Consider the following 18775-nt stretch of genomic DNA (forward strand, 5'->3'; position numbering starts at 1 on the left):
TTGATAACTCACTGAAACGTCATACTGTTGTATTCCCACATATGAGGGTAGATCTTGGAGCCCCTTCAGGAAATGGCAGTTACCTCTGTGTTTCTGGAAAGTGAGGGAGTGGAATGAATGAAATTGTCTATGCCTATTCAGAGAATAGTATGACTTTCAGTGTTTTAATAGCCATGTGAATAAGATAATGCTTTGTTAAGAAAATTTCATTCCTCCCTTTCTGACAATTTTTTTAATGGAGCTAAGCACTGATTCCTTTATTTGTGTGCTTCCCGCAAATCTTTTCAGTTAAAATAGATTTTCTGTCAGCCTCTCAAAAAGTTTGACATTCCCACTGTCATCACAGAAATTATATAATACTCTTGAAAATATACCATTATAGGTTTAACATATGAAAATGAGATTAAGCTAAAGCTTAGTCTCCCAGGAACCTAATTTATCAAAGACTTTTTTTTTTTTTTTTTTTTTTTTTTTTTTTTTTTTTAAGTAAAAGGCAGCTGGCTATCCCCCATAAATGGTGCAGTTATTTCTCTCATTAGGTAAAATTATCCTCTTCCCACCCACCCCCCCGAAAAAACTATAGAGATTGGCATTTTATTGTTTTGTATCGATTTTTATTGGTTTTTTGTCCTTTGTTATTTTGCTTTTATTTTTGTTTTGCCTCTAACTAAAAAGAATTTTGATTTACAGGTGAACTCTTTAGGCAGAGGCTATCTGCTGTTGATACTCTGGCACCAGAACCTCATGATTTCTGTGCAGAAAGACAAGTTGATAGTAATGCAGAGTTTTTCTTTTTTTCTTACCAATCACATAAAATGAGTATTGGCACAAACCCTTGAAAATCTAACAGGCCCATGACCTCTCAAAGCAGGCATTTAATAATTTCTGAATGTTCAGTATTCACTGGTGGTATAATTACTGAAAGGTAACATTGCATTATGCTCCCTATGGCAATCTTCAGTATAAACCCCAGAGTAACTTATTGTGAATCATGCTTTTTGTTTTTAAAAAGCTTCCTGACTAAAGAAGAATAATTCAATATCAGATGGATTTCTCTATCATTTTAAATCCAGCAGAAAAAACTGAAGCTACTTTTTTTTCCCCTTTCATAAGAATAGAAGCATTCATTGGCAGAGATGGAATTTTGTAGTATTTCATGGAACATAAAATTGGCAGGGACTTCAGACAATTCCGTGCCATGAATCTAAGCTTTATTTTGCCTGAACCATCTGTTAATTAAGTGTTTTATAAATATTAGGAAGCACGGAGACTATAGATAGGGTTGTGGAGAGCCAGAGGGCATCATTGAAAATTAAATACCATTTCACATTAAAACATGGCATTCTTTCACCCAACATAGACCATATGGGCTATGTTTTAAGAGAAGTTGCAAGTTACACATTAAAAATAAAATGAAATTGAAGAAGTTTTTGAATAAATTCTTGTGAATTATAAAGGAAAAAGTAGAAAAGTTTGAAGTAGGTATCTAATATTGTGAAGTTTAAGCCATAGAGGGTAATAGTGACATCTGCAAAAACATCCCTTAATGCTGTCATCAAGCACAAGGAACTGGCATAGGTGAAGCATGAATCTCACAGAAGATGGTATTAAGCATGTTCATTTGACAGGTGTGGAATATGTCATGGACAGACCCCTCTCCACTCAAAAAGAAGGTTTTTAAGACTATGTATAGGAAATAACCAGCAGCACTCAATCTGCTGATATTGAAGTGGGCAAAATAAACTGGCTCCATGAAATACTTATAAAAATACCTCTTTACCTTCTTTTAAATCCCAACATTAGCAGTTCCCAGAGTGTGTTCTGTTTCTGACACCACGACAATTACTGCTTGTTCTCCCCTTTTAGTAATCTGTAGGCAAAGGATTAAAGACCTAGTCTTGCTTCATAAATATGTTTTCTCTTGAAAACTCAATTCATAAAAACATTTAAGATCAGATTTTTCTACCACAGAAATAGTTTGCTCTTTCTTGGGTCTTTGAGATATCCTCCTAACTTTAAATGGTTTTAAATAGAAATGTTAGTAATTCCTATCTTTTAACTTCAGCCTAATTTATTCTTCAAAAGTCAGTTTCTTATCCTCTGGACATTTTCTAAATGCCTGCTTATTTTACAGTTCTCTGCATTACCCCTCTTGATCTAATAAACACTCCTAAATGACTCCTACTAATGAGAATGTGACTATTGCTAAAAGTGAAGTAATAAACTTTACACCATTTCTTATGTTTACAAATGGAGAACTATGGATATTTAATGGGCTTTGTACAAAGAAGTAAAGTAATATAAGGCTACTGTGCTTGCTTTTCCTTCCCTGTCTTTCAGTTCAAGGCCAACATTTTGTTTGCCATCATTTTCTTAAATGTACTTAGAACTATATTTTCATTAAGAAAATATTTTTCTTAAATATTTGCCATTGAAATATTGAAGTATTAAAATACTGAATATCCCACTTAAGGGAAACTTGTTTCAGTCTATAGATTTTTAACCCTGCTGCCCTGCTTTTGACAGAGGTAGCACGTACCATGAAAATTAGTCATCTAGTAGTCACTTAAAATTAGCCTTTTTATACTTAACATTACACTGATTTCTCAAGAGCTTTTATAAAAATCTATTTTAGAATGTCAGAAAGATTGAATTCCTTGGTGCATGACTGGAGGAAGCATTGTTTTAAGGTTTAGCCAATGAAATGCCTCTAATTTGTTATAAATTTAATTTATAGCCCAATCAATTGAGCAGCGACTAATGAAAATGGATCACACTGCAATCCACCCACATCTGCTTGATATGAAAATTGGTCAAGGCAAATATGAGCAAGGGTTCTTTCCAAAGTTACAGTCTGATGTCTTGGCAACAGGACCAGCTAATAACAAGTAAGCAAGCACTTTCTTCACTTGAGCAGTGGGTTGAAGGGATAAGTGAAGGGTGCAGTGCTGTGCAGCTCTAATAGGGCATTTTAATCATTAAATATCTTATCAGTCTGGTCACTTTCTTCAAAGGCCAAATCAATCCATTTGGAATATGAGTATTTGACTTTTAATTCCATCATGTAAAAAATCCAAAGACTAGAGATTTTTTTCCTTTTTAACGTAATGTACACTTGGGGATAGTTTCACTTTAAATGACTATTTAAATATAATGCTAATATTGTCTAATAGAATTTTAAAAATTATATTTTCACTTCCTGTATTAGTTTTCTAGGACTGCTATACAAAGTACTACAAATATGGTGGCTTTTAAAACAACAGAAATTTATTCTTTCACAATTCTAGAAGCTGGAAGTCCAAAATTGAGATGTTGGCCGGGCCATTCTCCCTCCGGGACCTCTAAAGGAGGAGCCTTACTTGCTGCTTCAACTTGTGCTGGCCTCAGGGATTTCTTGACTCCTAGTAGTGCTGATTCCAGTCTCTGTCTCTATCTTCATATCCCTCTATATCTAAGACCAAATTTCCTTTTTCTTACAATGACACCAGTCCTATTGGCTTAGGGCCCACCCTAGTAACCTCATCTTAACTTGATTACATGTGCAAAGACCCTGTTACCAAATAAGGTAACGTTCATAGGTATTGAGTTTAAGACTTCAACATATCATGGAGGGGAGAGTGTGTGAGGGGGTACACATTTCAACCCATAACACCACCTTTGTACTTTTTAAGTATCAAGTTCAAAAATTACAAAACAATCAAAAATAAAGATAAATCCTATCATTCTTTATGGTAGATGATTCCATTCAGAAAATATCTGAATATGATTAGAATTGAAAAGAGTTCTTTGGGTTTAAGGGAATTCTTGATTTTGAGTGAATACAGTGTTTTATTAATGAGGAATAAAAGAGGATTTTACAAGAAAGGACACGAAGGTATTAAAGGGAAATACAGTTAAGTTGCAAAGAAAGAGCTTAGAATCGGAAATCAATTATTGTGGAATTTAGTTCATTCTTAACCACTAACCAGGAACCTTGGACAGGTTGGAATCATTTGCCCCTTTCTCACCTGAAAATATTCTTTTAATATTCTGTAACACCTATCACCTTACAAAAGTGGCTCAGAGGTGGAAAGGAAAAAGCCAGGCTATGGCAAAGAAGACTGAGGTAAAAGACTGGGTGCACAAGATGAAAGTGGCATTGAGGTACCTGAATTTTCAGAAAGTAACTAGACAATCAGTGAGGGAAATAAAAAGGAGGTAGAATGATATCTTGACCTAAAAGGCCCATACTAAATAAGTAATGGGAAGTTTCTCGAAAGATGGTTTAAAAGTATGATGTTTCTATTTTCTAGATGAACTGCTAAACTTGCAAATTTTTGGTACTTGCCTCTTTATTTCCTAAGGTGTTTGTCAGGTGTTTTCCTGTTAGTCAGGAAAAAGGAAAACATAGTAAATTATCTATATAATAAGTGATGGTAAGAGTTGGTTTAATTTTATAAACACTGTTCTGAGGTAGGTAGTATGGTATTTGGAATTTCTTGGGGTACATGTATGTGTGGCAATATTTGTGTATTCTTGTGTTTGTACTGCTAATACCCTATTTTTAATAATCTGAAAGGAATGAACCCCTTACCATTTTCCAGCTGAAGGTGATCCTTTAAATGTTTCTTAAATGTGTTAGAATAATTGATTCGTTTAGTTCCAAATGTGAGAAAGCTACAGTGATACCAAACACATCAAAAGGGAGTAAGTGGTGTGTATGGATTAAGGAAAACAGTTACAGTACCATTTACATTGCTGCTGCTTTTCCTTTCAGTCTAATATTTATCATCATAAATATATACCCCTTAACAGATGTCAGTCAGAAAACTTAGAAATTGGGGCACCTGGGTGGCTCAGTCATTAAGCCTCTGCCTTCTGCTCAGGTAATGATCTCAGCATTGTGGGATCAGAGCCCTCCATCCGGCTCCCTGCTCAGCTGGAGGCCTGCTTCTCCCTCTCCCAACCCCCCTGCTTCTGTTCCTTCTCTCACTGTCTCTCTCTCTCTGTCAAATACATAAATATTATTTAAAAAAAAAAAACTTAGAAATTTTCATCAGTGCATCAAAGTAATTATTCTTCTTTCCTTTTTTCTGCTTCCAAGTATACCTTTCCTGCCAATGCGGGCTTTTCCACGCCAAGAGGAGGGTGGTTATGGAGTTGATCTGCTGATAATAATAGCTAATATTAAGCTGGTTCTATACTGGCTTCTCTCCTGACTGCTCTGAGTACATTAGCTCCTTTTACAAACCTGTCCCTATATATAAAACCTATATTGTTTTACCCATTTTATAAATGAGGTTCAGGGAGATTCAGCAACTTGCTTCAAGATCACTAAAATAGCTAGGAAGTGTTGAAACTAAGATTTGAAACTAAGTCTGCTGATTCGGGGGCTCAAGCTCATAACTGTTAAACCTTGTATACATACTGTCTGGCCCAGTTACTTCAAAACGGGTGACAGATGCCTTTTGTTACTTTTGAAGTTGGAAACTGTGTTTTGGTAGCCCCCAAGAAATTTCAAATGACCTAAAATATTGAACATAAATGTGTACTATGGGAAAGAGAGGTAAGTACCAAAAATTTTGTAATATATAGTTTTACAAGTGATCTGAAAGAAACATCATACATTTAAGCCACCTTTCAAGAACCGTAATATGACTTATTTAGTTTGGGCCATTTAGGTCAAAAGGCATAATTCTAATTCTTTTTTATTGCCTTCATTGATCTCTTAAGTGCTTTCTGAAAATTCAGGGCTCAATGCCACTTCCGTTCTGTGTATTCAATGTAACAAGATCTTCCACAATGAAAGAGCCCTCACATACCTCACTTTCTGCCTTAATCTGGACTCTCTTAAAAGGGTTGGTCCCCAAGAAGATAGAACAATTCTCTTAGAAGCAAGAGATTTGTAGGCACCATCTTCCCCAGTGAAGAACTACATGAAGCAGTGGTTGAGGTCAAATAGCCTAACCCTGAAGACAGTGGCATTATTATGTGTTGGTAGGAGTCTGAGCCTGGGTTACTGGCAAAGGTAGCAGTGGAACTCAGTCTCCTTACTCCAGGTACCGTGTTCATGATTTCTCATTCATAAAGCCCGGAGGTCTGGGAAATTTTCACTCAGTATCCGTTTACATATTTGGAAAAGGAGTGCTATGAATTACATCCGTGGAGCTTACGACTCTTGGAGAGATGTTGAACATTATGGGGTTCAAACTTTCCAGGTGATGGTACTGGATATAATGTTCTATTTTTCAAAAATGAGAATTTTCCATCAGAATAAACTAATCTCAGTTCACTTATTTTTCCTGCGTTTGTAAAATACCCTAATTGTTTGAATTATTTCATATTAGTATTTAAGTAGTTTTTATTTCCTTTTAATAGTATTATATTACTCATTCGTTCATTTGACAAAAATTTATGGAACCCTGACTGTATGTGAGGCAGTGTCCTATTCAGTGGGAGTTTAGCAATGAACAAAACAACAAAAATCCCTGCTTTTAAGGAGGAGGAAACAAACTTAATATGTAAAATAAGTAACTTAATAGTGATAAGATTTGTGAAGAAAAATGAAGCAGAAACGGGAAGTAAGGAGCATTAAGGAGGGAAGATTTCAACTTTATATTTTACTGCCTTGTTTTCTTGCTTTTAATCTTGTATATAACCCCAAGGGGTCTCATTTCTAGACTGAGACCCAAGTATTACATTTTCAGGTAGATTTTAGTCTGAAAGAAAAAAGATCTAAGAACTCATTGCACAATAAGGAGATGTATAACCATGCTTCTGCAAATGGCTGATCAACTATTAGAATTTCATATGCTGCTTACAAATCCAAAGCAAATAAGCAGTCATTTGTATTTTAGCAAATGTGATCCTCTTTGATAAAAATAGAGATTTTGATAAAAATGAGATTTAATAATGAAAAGAAAAAAGTAATTCCTTAACAAGACCAGGAATGTGTAGACTTCATAGTAACTTTCTTTTTTTTTATTCTTTTTTATTCATAGTAATTATCTTAAGCAGATGATAATATCCCTGTTTTGAAAATAAAATAGGGCATTTTGTCCCACAGCATGTATAGTGAGATGCTAAGTGTATCATGTAAGTTAGTATTTATCCTTTCCTTTACCTAAAGCCTTTTCCACTTTTACCTGCCAAGGGAATTGTTCTGCCATTTGTATTCTACTCCTTTTCTTTATTCATTATATAAGTTCATTAGCTGGTATTTCCTGTTTTTACTATTTATTTGAACTACCCTGTCCAATAACCCTAATTTACTGTCTCTCACTGACCTTTTTTGCTACATAGCTATTTCTAAGGCCTCCAGGTCTTTGTACATTTTATTTGTTACTTATATTTCCCCTTTGTTTATTATATGAATTTATCAGCTTGTATTTATAATCTGCTTCAAAGTTGTTTAAAAAAGAATTCATTAAAAAAAAATTTTAAAAAAAGAATTCATGACACTGTTGAAGATGGTAAGAAAGACTTCATTCAAGGTGGGGCATGTAGGGACCATCGCAGTGGGAGAAAGATTGAACTCTATTCCATACACAATGTGGATAAGTAGCAATTTATAATCAAGTAGCAGAGTGGAGAGAAAATGACGAAGAGGAAAACATCAGAGGTAAGGGGGAGGATTTTGACTAAACCAACGTAGTAAGATTCTTGCTGAAGATAGGCCTGGGTGATAAAGGGTGATAGATGATGGAGAAGCTGATTAGATATGGAGAACGATCATATGTGGAGGTTGGTGGGGTGGGGTGAGGGGGTGGTTCCTCCTGAACTGACTTAGCAAGGTTCTTGTTAAAACTGGATTTTATGGGGCGCCTGGGTGGCTCAGTGGGTTAAAGCCTCTGCCTTCAGCTCAGGTCATGATCCCAGGGTCCTGGGATCGAGCCCGCATCAGGCTCTCTGCTCAGCAGGGAGCTTGCTTCCTCCTCTCTCTTTGCCTGCCTCTCTGCCTACTTGAGATCTCTGTCTGTCAAATAAATAAATAAAATCTTTAAAAAAAAAAACAAAATGGATTTTATAAGGAAGTGCACAGATGGACCTGGGACAAGGTTCAGGAGCCTAACTAGAGTTCGGTCAAGCAAAGAATCTTTGCCAGTGTCCTAATAGGCTTTTTTCTGGATCTTCTTTCTCAGTCACCCTAGTTTTCTTTGTATCTATTTTACAGTCTTACTTTGATCCTATACTGTTGGGACAGTTCCAGGGTTTCTGTTTCAAAGATCTATCACTAGGACTTTGTACTTTTTGTCCCAATATAAGCCTATTTTTCTTAACTATTTTAGGAGGGACTACCTTTATTGCTATCATTTTTATCATAATTATTCAGCGTTCCTCTAAGTAGCAGACTGAAATGAGATGATTCAGAAACTTGAAACCAAAAGCATGCATAAATTATTTTAAGCAACAAAAGAACCCACATTCTCATTTCAGGCTTTTTGTAAATTACTTACTTTATTAAATAAAAAATTAAAAATAATGAACTGTGGCAGTAATACAGTATGACTTTTTCTGAGTGGCAAAAGCATAAATTCATTTTTTAAGTTGTATATAGCTCTGTGCTGGCAAGGATATATTCAAGAATGGATATTCTTAGAAAAGTGTGATGAATACATAGTCACAGGGATAATAAGTCAAGATTTGAAAATTTTTTTGAAATAATTTGATATAAAATAATATATGCTCATTAGAAAATTTAGAATATTTGAAAGTGTTAGGGTAAATTTTAAAACACTCGTAATGCCATCACCATGAAATGTTAACATTTGCTGTTAGACCTTCCATTGCATGGATCCTAGTGTTCATGTCCACACATTTTTTTTTTTAAGATTTTATTTATTTGCCAGAGAGAGAGAGAGAGAGTACACACAAGCAGGCAAAGAGGCAGGCAGAGGCAGCAAGAGAAGCAGGCTCCCTGCCAAGCAAGGAACCCGAAGCGGGACTCGATCCCAGGACTCTGGGATCCTGACCCGAGCCGAAGGCAGTGGCCTAACCAACTGAGCCACCCAGGCATCCCATGTCTACACTTTTTTTAAACAAAATGAATATGTTATTTATACAGGTTTATCTTGTTTTCTCATTCATTAGTATACCATGAATGTTCTCCCAAATTAATATTCCTAGCAACTTAATTTTTTTAATGACTGTGTGATATTTCATAATGTAAAGTGCACTCTCTACTCTTGAACATGTAGGTTGTTTTGAGCATATTTACTTGATTCTGAGTAACTCTTGGTTGTGAGATCTGTTGCTCACTCAAAAGCTTTTTGGAAATATTATACTTTAAACATGCATAGACACATCCTAATATCAGGAATATTTAGAGGCCAAAATGTGAGTCTTAGAATAAAGGAAACGCAATTTGTTATTACATACATGCTGTGAGGAATGTTTGTAATCTTAAATCTTGGTCTGCATCTCTGATTATTTATTTGGAGTATATTTATAGAAGGGCCAGGTCATGTACAGACAGCCAGTAAAACAGCTTACAGGGGCTCCTGGGTGGCTCAGTCGGTTAAGCATCCAACTGTTGGTTTTGGCTCAGGTCTTGATCTCAGGGTCCTGAGATCTAGCCCCACAATGGGCTCCTTACTCAGCGCAGAGTCTGCTTGAAATTCTCTCTCTCCCTCTGCCCATCCCGCTCGTGCTCTCTCCCTCTCCCTCTTTCTCTAAAGTAAATAAATAAATAAATCTTATAAAAAAAAAAAAAAAACAGCTGACAGACAAGATACCAGCCCTTCAAGAGTTTATAGTAGAATTTTGTAGAAAATAGAGGTAAGTGCTTATAATACACTGTGACGGGTAATAAAATTAAGGAGTTTAAGAGGGATAGACAGTTTAGATTTGGAGGAATCAATGAACACTTTCTGTGTGGCATTGAAGCTATCTGAAAGACGAACAGAAGTCAGGGGGAAACTTCATGAAGTTTCAGAAAAACTAAAAATCCAAACGTAAATAGTGGAGGCCTTACATGTCATGTTTTCATAAGAAGAGTGAAGAAAGAAACTTAGTGATAACTGTAGAGGGTCGAGAGAGAGCAGCGTGCTTGTAAGCTGAAGGGAAATACTCAGTTGAGAGAGAAAAATTGGAGATACAGAAAAAGAGATTACTTAGTGCAGCAGGTTGAAGAAGTCAAGAGAGAATTGGTCAGGGAGTTTCTTCTAGGTGACAGAATTAGTTTTGAGCCATAGCCGATATATTTTGTACTTTGGGATTAAAAGAAAGATGAGAGGTCTGTGTATACATCATGTCAGTAGAGGGCAGAAAGAAGGCATCAAGGGTGGGTTATCAGTTGAGGGGAGGCACTTGAGGATAAAGCAAAAGGTTTGAAATTGTTTTTGAGGGGAGTGGGAGAGAGTTGAAGGGCAGGTAAAGTGATTCATGAGGAGTCATGACAGAAATCAAGAACTAATCCACTTAAATAGAATAGAGAAGTAAGAGGATGGTATTCACCCAGGATTTGGGGCTCTGTTGGACAGTAAAGTAGGAAGGAGAGGAGGAGATAGTGTGTATTTTTTTAACCTCAGTTTTTAAAAAGTATTGATTGTAGTGATGGTTGCATGTCTCGAAATATAATAAAAACCACTAAATTATATGCTTTAAATGGGTGAACTATATGGTATTCAATTGTATCACAATAAACCTTTCTGTATTTAAAGAATTGATTGAAAAATAAGTAGTCTTTTGTCTTAAAGAGTAGATTCTTTCTATTTTAAAAATAAGTTACCACATTTTTGTATGTTTGTTTCGGTTTTTGTTATAACCTGTACCTTCTTGGGTGTGGCTCTTTTTCCAGTCGCTGGGTAAGTCGGAGTGCCACTGCACAGCGCAGGAAAGACCGCCTTCGCCAACACTCGGAGCACATTGGATTGGACAACGACCTGCGGGAGGTATGTGGGCTGCCTTCCCAGGATGCCTTATTCAGTCCAGCAGTTGTCACTGTGCAGGTTCTTCCTCATTCTTTTGCAAAATGGCTCAGTTTTATTTTAATATAGTAATCCTTTTGTACTGACATACAGCAGAAGACACCTCTTTTTTCCCCATTTTTGTAATTTTAATACACCTAAAACCAGGCTTTAAAACAAATATCCCTGTATACCACATCAAGTAAAAGCTAAGTTTAAGAGAAATTTTTGGTCAGTATGTCTCCTCTAGAGAAAAAAATATACAAGAAACAGATTTTTTTAAGTTTCAAGCATAATTGAAACTTAGTATAATTAAAGATGTATTTGTGCTTTATCCTTGGCTTGCTGACACCATTTTTTAAAGTGTTTAGAAATATTTTTGAACTAAGATCCTTATGCTTTATTTGTACTACTTGAAAATAAAACCATAATTATACATTTGAATAATTTTAAGTATGTTTTGACTATTGTGATCAAAGAAAAATGCAATTAGAAGATCTGTTAACTATATTCTAAATTCAGGTGTGGAGAAATAAAGCAGAAAACATCATTCCAAATATATATTGCTTTTTTGCTGAAATGTTCATACATTTATGATTTTAAACATTTTCTTAAAAACCGAAGCATAATTTGTCTAGTGCTTTTCTTTGTGCTACCATATTTTTTTCTCTCCCCTTTTGCTGTGACTTTTTCATATGCATGCATGTTTTGCTTGTCTCTTTCTCTCTATCCTTTTCTTTTTTGCTTTTCTGTCATTGGCACTTCTCCATCCTCTTAGCCTTCCGGGGAACTTTTGGTCTGTCAGAACTCCATGGCATTCTGGGAGTGGGATCAGGGTCCACCTCCTCCTGCACGACTTCCTAAAAAATCCTTCTCTGAGTGCTGCCTGGTATGTTCTTTGCCTGAAAGTGCTCTGCAGATGTTCCTGAATCTTGTCTTTGGTGTTCCTTGAATTATCCACATGCGTGTGTGCACATAGCTGTAGAATGCCTCACATCACCTTGTGGCGTGAACAGTCAGCCTCTCCATTTTGCTCTCTACTTCCTCTTGTGTTTGTTAACTGTTACTGGTGGTGTGTGCTAACAGGAGTACTTCTATACTGTTGGCAGGTAAAACTGATCACTTGAATTCCTAACTGGTGGTATTTTGAAAGGGGGGGGGGTGTAGGGGGGCCAGAGATGCAGCACATTGTTGTTCCTCCAAAGGAGAAATATATTAAATGATCAGACTCCCTTTTATTTAACCATTTTGCAGAAAGAAATAATTCATTTGAACAGCTTTTCTTTTCTTTTCTTGCTGGGTTTTATCTCCATGTTTCAGTAAACCCTTCCTGATCTGTTCTTTGGGGGGGTTTTGTTGTTGTTTTGTTTTGGGGGTTTTTTATTGCTTTTGGTTTGAAATTTATTTCCTTTGTTCATGGTGTGTATTTTATGTGGTCAGAAAATCAGGTCATCAGTATAGGATCTTAGTTCTAAGAGAAACCTTTGCGGTCATCTTGTCTAACATGACATGAAGTCCGAGAGACTTGCCCAAAGTCAAATGGACACACAAAGGCAGAGCTGGGCCTATAGCCCAGGACTGCTGATAGCCAGAATGGTACTCTTCCCAGTACCTGTGTATACCAGATTACACACAACAGCTACTCACCTGAGGGCAAGAGTAACTTAAGACTCCTGATATGTTGTTTTTGACTTTAACAGAAATGAAAAAGAGCATGGTAGAAATCTCAGGAATCTGGGGTCACTTCCTTCTAGTAGAGATGGAATTTCTTACAAAAACATTCCCTGTGAAAGGTTTCTCTTTCTTCTCCATTTTTTACCTTAAAATACACCTTTTCCTCCTGCTGTCTCAAAGAAAATTACATTTTTATCATCACTTGTTTACTGTAAAGGCAAGTGTTCTATTTTTGCAATATACAGAGGCAACATCACTTCTTAATGTGAGGAAGGGGCTCATATCCTTTGTGTGTATATGCAAAGAATGTTGCTCATTCCATGGCTTCAGCAGAGCTGCTCTCAGGAGGAGATGTGGCCCTGTGGAGTTCGCTGTTGGCTAATAATTATATGTGATCTGCTATGTGCTTAGTAAATATGGCCAGTCAGAGGATAGCCCTATTCTGGCTTGTTTTCATTTATAAAATAGAACCATAAACTTTAACAGTGCTTAAATTACTTATTTAGTTATGGACTTAAACGTCTAATTATTCATGTATTTCAGAAAAAAGAGAATTAACAACACCTGTTCCTAGCCTCTTGCCTGTGTTTCTTACTCTTCTTCTAGCCAGTGTGTTTCTTCCTCAGCTAAATTGGATCCTTACCTCTTCTTGAGATCTGAGTCCTAGTAGTTCTCTGCCTTTGCACAAGTCCGAAGGACTTGAGAAACTAAGGCAGGGGAGAAATAACCCTTGCACAAGTCCAAAGGACTTGAGGAACTAAGGCAGGGGAGAAATAACCCCTTCAACATTTGAAAGTTAACATTTGTTTTTAATATTTGTACCACCTTAAATGTTAGGAAATGTAGGTGTTACAGTTCTCAAATAGGATCTCTGCCTCATATCTCAAGTTGGTTTTTCTGAAACTTTTCATTCCTTGCTTTTTATTTATTAAAAAACTAACTTTCAGGATGTTTTGATAAACCTTATGTAATAAGGTAATAAACTTAATTTCCCCAGGGTGATAGTTGTCTTTCATTCTCAATTTTCCCTGTTTATTGGACCCTGTAAAAGAGATTTAAGCAGAAAGATGTATACACAAATATTATGGAAACTAAATTCTTAAAGCTTTCCTTTTTTAAAACTCTGTCCTTAAAATGATTGCATTGGAAAGGAAACAGATTATTTTGTTTATGTAGTAGCAGGTAAACTGATCAGTTGAATCCCTAATCGGTGGGATTTTTTAGAAATTTGTACAAGATTTAGCAGATTATTTTTCTCCCAAAGAGGAAATATTGTAAATGCACAAACTCCCTTTTATATAAAGAATGTAAAGGATTTTACACATTTCCCTTGTAATATCAAATTCTTCCCTTAAGATAGTAAAGATAGATTTCACATATGTGCCTGTGGGAGGATGTGCTGGCTCACAATCTCTCTCTCCCCTCAACAAACTGCTAGTTTTACTATATAACTTAGAGTAGTTATTCTCTAACTATGGCCCTAAGACACTTGGGCTCCTTGGAGATTCTGCCTTCTGGTCCTGATGCAAACATAAAGCATCTGGATGAGCTTTGCAGGTAGCACAGAAAGAAGAGATATAACAGGTGTCCTGTGGTAATCACCTGTAGTGATTTTTTTTCGTGGACATTCACTAACTAAAGCTCAAGAGCAGTGGACTGGGTTTCTGAGTTTCTGGGTTTCTCTCTGAGCCATCACTATCTCTGAAAGTAATATAATGTCCCCACTTTCTCTCGATTGTGAAACAAGGCAAGGGAGGGAATGTAGCAAACATGTTCAGAGTGAGTTCACAGTCTTTGTTGTGAGGTAGGGGGGGCGTGTTCTATGCCCATTTTACAAATAAACAAATATGCCTGAGTTTATAAGATTAGTTGCAGCCAGATTCTAGAGCTCCTGATTTTACTGTTGTGACTTGACTAAAGCAGAGGGTTGGTTCAGAGAGTGTTGTCTAAGAGGCTGGAAGTATGCTAAGTCTCTTTATCTGTGGGGAGAGGAGGAAATCACTGATCTGAGAATCACTGGGTTCTTAAAGAAACTTCGGTAATCCAGAAACCTAAATTTTTTTCATCCCTATTATGATCCTGACTAATCACACCTTGGGTACTCCCAATAAAATTATTAAACTAGGTGAGCTCTATCTTGTTATGAATGTTTTAACCTGACACGGTTTCTGTTGCCCTCATTTTCACAGGAGTTAACAATGGTGGGGGCTGGGAGGGCGGGGAGGGAGCTGGTACGAATGTCCTCTGCCTATTGGTGGCGCTAAAACTTGAATTGCTATTGCATGAGTACATTTACAGCCTTTTCCGCATCTTGTTTTTCCTCACTTTTTTGTGTAATGTTAAGAAAGAAAACTATCTGATGTTTATATATTAAAAATGCTCTTTAATTTTTAGAAGTATATGCAAGAGGCACGAAGTTTAGGAAAAAACCTGAGGCAACCCAAATTGTCAGACCTCTCCCCTGCAGTGATTGCACAAACCAACTGCAAATTTGTAGAAGGCTTATTAAAAGAATGTAGAATGAAGGTACGTATTATTCACTGATGTGAGACAGTATGCAGTCAACTTCCACTTGGGCTGGTAGATTTCCTAGAAGAAATTGCTGTCTTCCTCTAAAACATGAACAGATATTAAGCCAGTCAAAAGTTGTAGGGCACTGGCTGGCTGAGTTGGTAGAGCATGCAACTCTTTGGGGTTTTTTTGTTTTTTTGTTTGTTTTGTTTTGTTATTTAGAGAGAGAGAGTGAGGGGAGGGGCAGAGGGAAAGAATCTTCCAGCAGCCTTCTCACTGAGCGCAGAGCGCGGTGCGGGACTCGATTTCATGACCCTGAGATCATGACCTAAGCTGAAATCAAGAGTTGGACACTTAACTGACTGAGCCACCCAGGCACCTGGCACATATGACTCTTAATCTCAGTGTCATGTGCTTGAGCCCCATGTTGGATTTGGAGGCTACTTTTAAAAGTGTGCAGGAATGTGGTTGTTTTATATGAAAGGCAACACATTTTTTTGTATAGAACCTTGTCCATGCCCATACATGTATGTATAACCATAAGGAAGAAGACCTTAGCTGTGTTGTAGGTTTGTGTATATTACACAGTAGTCTCTTCTTAGATACCATGTTTATCAAAGGTAGTAATACAGATTGACAAAATTCAGGACAGCATTTTAGCCAGTAATTTCATTCTTTTATTTGAAGGTCATTTCTTGAGTACCTTCTGTGTATTCAAAAAATGCACTGTTTTCAGCATCAGCATACAGTGTGGAGTCAGAGAGACGAGGTCCCCCACCTAAAGGAACTAGATTCTCTCTCACTTTGCATTTTATAAGTGCAGCTGAGACTGCTGTAAATTACTTACTTGAAACTGATTTCCATTTCCCTTCCATTTTCTGGTGCATACTCATGAGCAGAGACGAGATAAAAAGAGGGAAACAGGAAGGAAATAGAGGCCCGGTTCACTCACAATTTAGGGAGTTCAGAAAAAATTTAGAGCTACCTGTTTGTGTTGTGGTTTTTGCCTAAGTGCAATCAAAACTAACTGCGGATATCTTCTGTATGACTAGATACAGGGGCAGTGGAGGGTTAGTTGTGGCAGGGTGGGATTCCGATTCTCAGTACATTTTCTGGGTCTGGTGTAATTCCCCAGTGTTTACTCAAGTTAGTAAACTGAAAATTATCAATCATAAGTGTTTACATGGGGATACTTTAAAATGGTGTTGTGGGGAGGCAAAATATAAATAGGTAGGTAGGCAGATAGATAAAATAGTATCATAATCTCCCCCTAGTGACCCCCTATTTATCTGACAAAATACTAGAAGTACATGTGATATTACTGCAGTTAGTTGACCACTGAGATTAAAATGCTTTTCCAAAAGTGATTAAAAGTCTACAATTAGAAGTATATGAAGGGAGGCACCTGGCTGGCTCAGTTGGTAGAATGTGTGATATTTGATCTTGGGGTTGTGGGTTCAAGCCCCACGTTAGGTATAGAGATTACTTAAAAATAACATCTTCTAAAAAAAAAAAAAAAGTACAATGGAGGGAAGCCTCTGATCTAGTGGTTGAATTGTTGGTCTTTGGCTTCATTGCGGGGATAACACTTGTGACCACACATGATGCTTTCAGACAAAGCGCATGTTGGTGGAGAAGATGGGACACGAAGCAGTGGAACTGGGCCATGGAGAAGCAAACATAACCGGCTTGGAAGAGAACACCTTGATCGCCAGCCTCTGTGACCTACTGGAAAGGATATGGAGCCACGGCTTGCAGATCAAGCAGGTAATGGTCTCAGGAGGCCCTGGTGATGTGGCTGGTTAGGGACCCTGTCAGGAAATGTAAGGAGGGGCACCTGGGTGGTTCAGTCAGTTGAGCTTCTGACTTTTCAGCTCAGGTCATGATGTCAGGGTCATGAGATCAAGCCTTGTGTTGGACTCCATGCTCAGTATGGGGTCTGCTTGAGTTTCTCTCTCCGTCTCCTGCCCCTCTATCCCATCTGTCTGTCTCTCTCTCTCAAATAAATAAATCTTTAAAAGAAAGAAACAAAGAAAGAAGGAAATGAACAAGGAGAAAAAGATATAAAAATTAAAGGATATGCTCCTTTGTCACAGGATGACTAGAAATGCATCACAGGCTTTTTAATTCCAGAAAAAGAAAATAAAACCCATGATTAAGAGGTGGTTTGGGGCTCTTTCCTGGTAAACAGGAAAGGATAAAACAGCACATTTACTGCAGAGGGTATATCCCGTTGAGTCCATTAAGTGTCTGCTTTTGTCGCTGTCCACAAAAAAAAATCTGTTAGCCAAAATTAACAGTTCTTTACCATTTTAAGTTATGTAGTTATTCAAGGTGGAAAAAAATCAAATGGTTTCTTTGCTTTTGTCCCTCTTACGTCCTGTTCTGATTTTTTTTTTCTCTTGTGGGCATGTTCTTTCTTCCTCCCCTTTTCTCTTTCTTCTCTGGCTCTAGTTTTCTCCCCTCACTGCCATTCCATACATCCAAGCATATTTTGCCTATAGATGTATCCAAATACATTTTGTACTACTAGAGCCTTTTAATTCTGTGGTTATTAGTGTGGCCAGTGTAGATAGTCCTAATTATATACAACTAAGTAACAGCCCAACTGAAGTCAGAAATCTCCATGCCTGTACTTCTGGCCTTTTGTTCTGCTGCCCTTCCCCAGGCTATTGCTCATCTTTTTGGTGAGGCAAAGGATGACTCATTTCACATGGAGTGAGTTGCTCTGAATATTACACAGCTAAGAATGGATGATCTCCAAACTTCAGAATGACCATTTTGATGTGAATGGTTTTGATGAGAAATTATTTTTTGATTATTGCTTATAAAATGAAAAACTTTTTTATACCTTGTAATTTCAGGGGAAGTCAGCTTTGTGGTCACATTTAATTCAGTTTCAGGACAGAGAAGAGAAGCAAGAGCACCTTGCAGAATCTCCAGGTGAGAGTTTGTTAGATTATTTCTACAGAACTGGCAGCATTAGACCACGTGAAGAAACAGTACCTTTAAATCTCTCTCAGGCTGAAACTTACCCACCTTGCCAGTAATGGGATAAAGTAGAAGAAGCAAAATAAATTACTAGCTGTGAGATGTGAGAAAAGTCGCTCGACCTTTCTGACTCTCAGCTTCCTCGTCCATAAGACAGGGAAAATAATGTTAAGCTATGTAAAACTATAATGTTGACTAAGTAAGATAACATGTGGAAACCCCTAATGAATTGTAAAGGATCGTACAGGTATACCTTACTCTTGCCAGTGTTAGAGTGTAGTGTATACTGGGGTTTTTTTCTTAAAGAAGTTGTACAACCATCATTAATAATACACATATATGTCTCAAAAGTCTTCAGGAGTCAGATTTCTTCAGTTTATAGCAAGACATCACATAATAGAAGTGTTATTATACTTCAGCTTATTAGAGTTATGGGGGGTTCCTAGATGTTCTGCCTTCCATGTATTTTTCTTTATATAAAATAACTATCTATTTCACAAAAAGTAGTAGTAATGGTGGAAAGCTAGTAGATAAAAAAATGCTTTATACTGAATCAGCAATTTGGGAACCCTTTCTAAAATTGTGGATAATTTTAGACATTCAGAAATGTAAAAAAAATAATACTTAAAAGCCAACCACCAGCTTAAGAAAGCATTGCAAATATGATTGAAGCATACCCTATTTCCATTCCCCTCATTGCAGTACTACCCTAA

At 37.0% G+C, this 18775-nt stretch overlaps 1 protein-coding gene across 2 annotated transcripts in view; it reads left to right on the forward strand.

The window, feature by feature from the left end:
• DENND5B (DENN domain containing 5B) overlaps positions 1-18775 on the forward strand; it is a 183593-nt gene that overhangs the window by 130364 nt on the left and 34454 nt on the right. The window contains exons 8-13 of one of the 2 annotated variants that reach the window (XM_080809936.1): positions 691-774; positions 2738-2888; positions 10778-10871; positions 14955-15086; positions 16686-16838; positions 17936-18014. In XM_080809936.1, coding sequence (XP_080666062.1) covers positions 691-774; positions 2738-2888; positions 10778-10871; positions 14955-15086; positions 16686-16838; positions 17936-18014 — 693 coding nt within the window. The remainder of the gene's footprint in view (positions 1-690; positions 775-2737; positions 2889-10777; positions 10872-14954; positions 15087-16685; positions 16839-17935; positions 18015-18775) is intronic. The other variant, XM_080809935.1, reaches the window with a different exon arrangement.

The sequence above is a fragment of the Martes martes genome (genome assembly GCF_963455335.1).
Source record: "Martes martes genome assembly, chromosome: 8".
In the NCBI taxonomy this organism is placed as follows: domain Eukaryota; kingdom Metazoa; phylum Chordata; class Mammalia; order Carnivora; family Mustelidae; genus Martes; species Martes martes.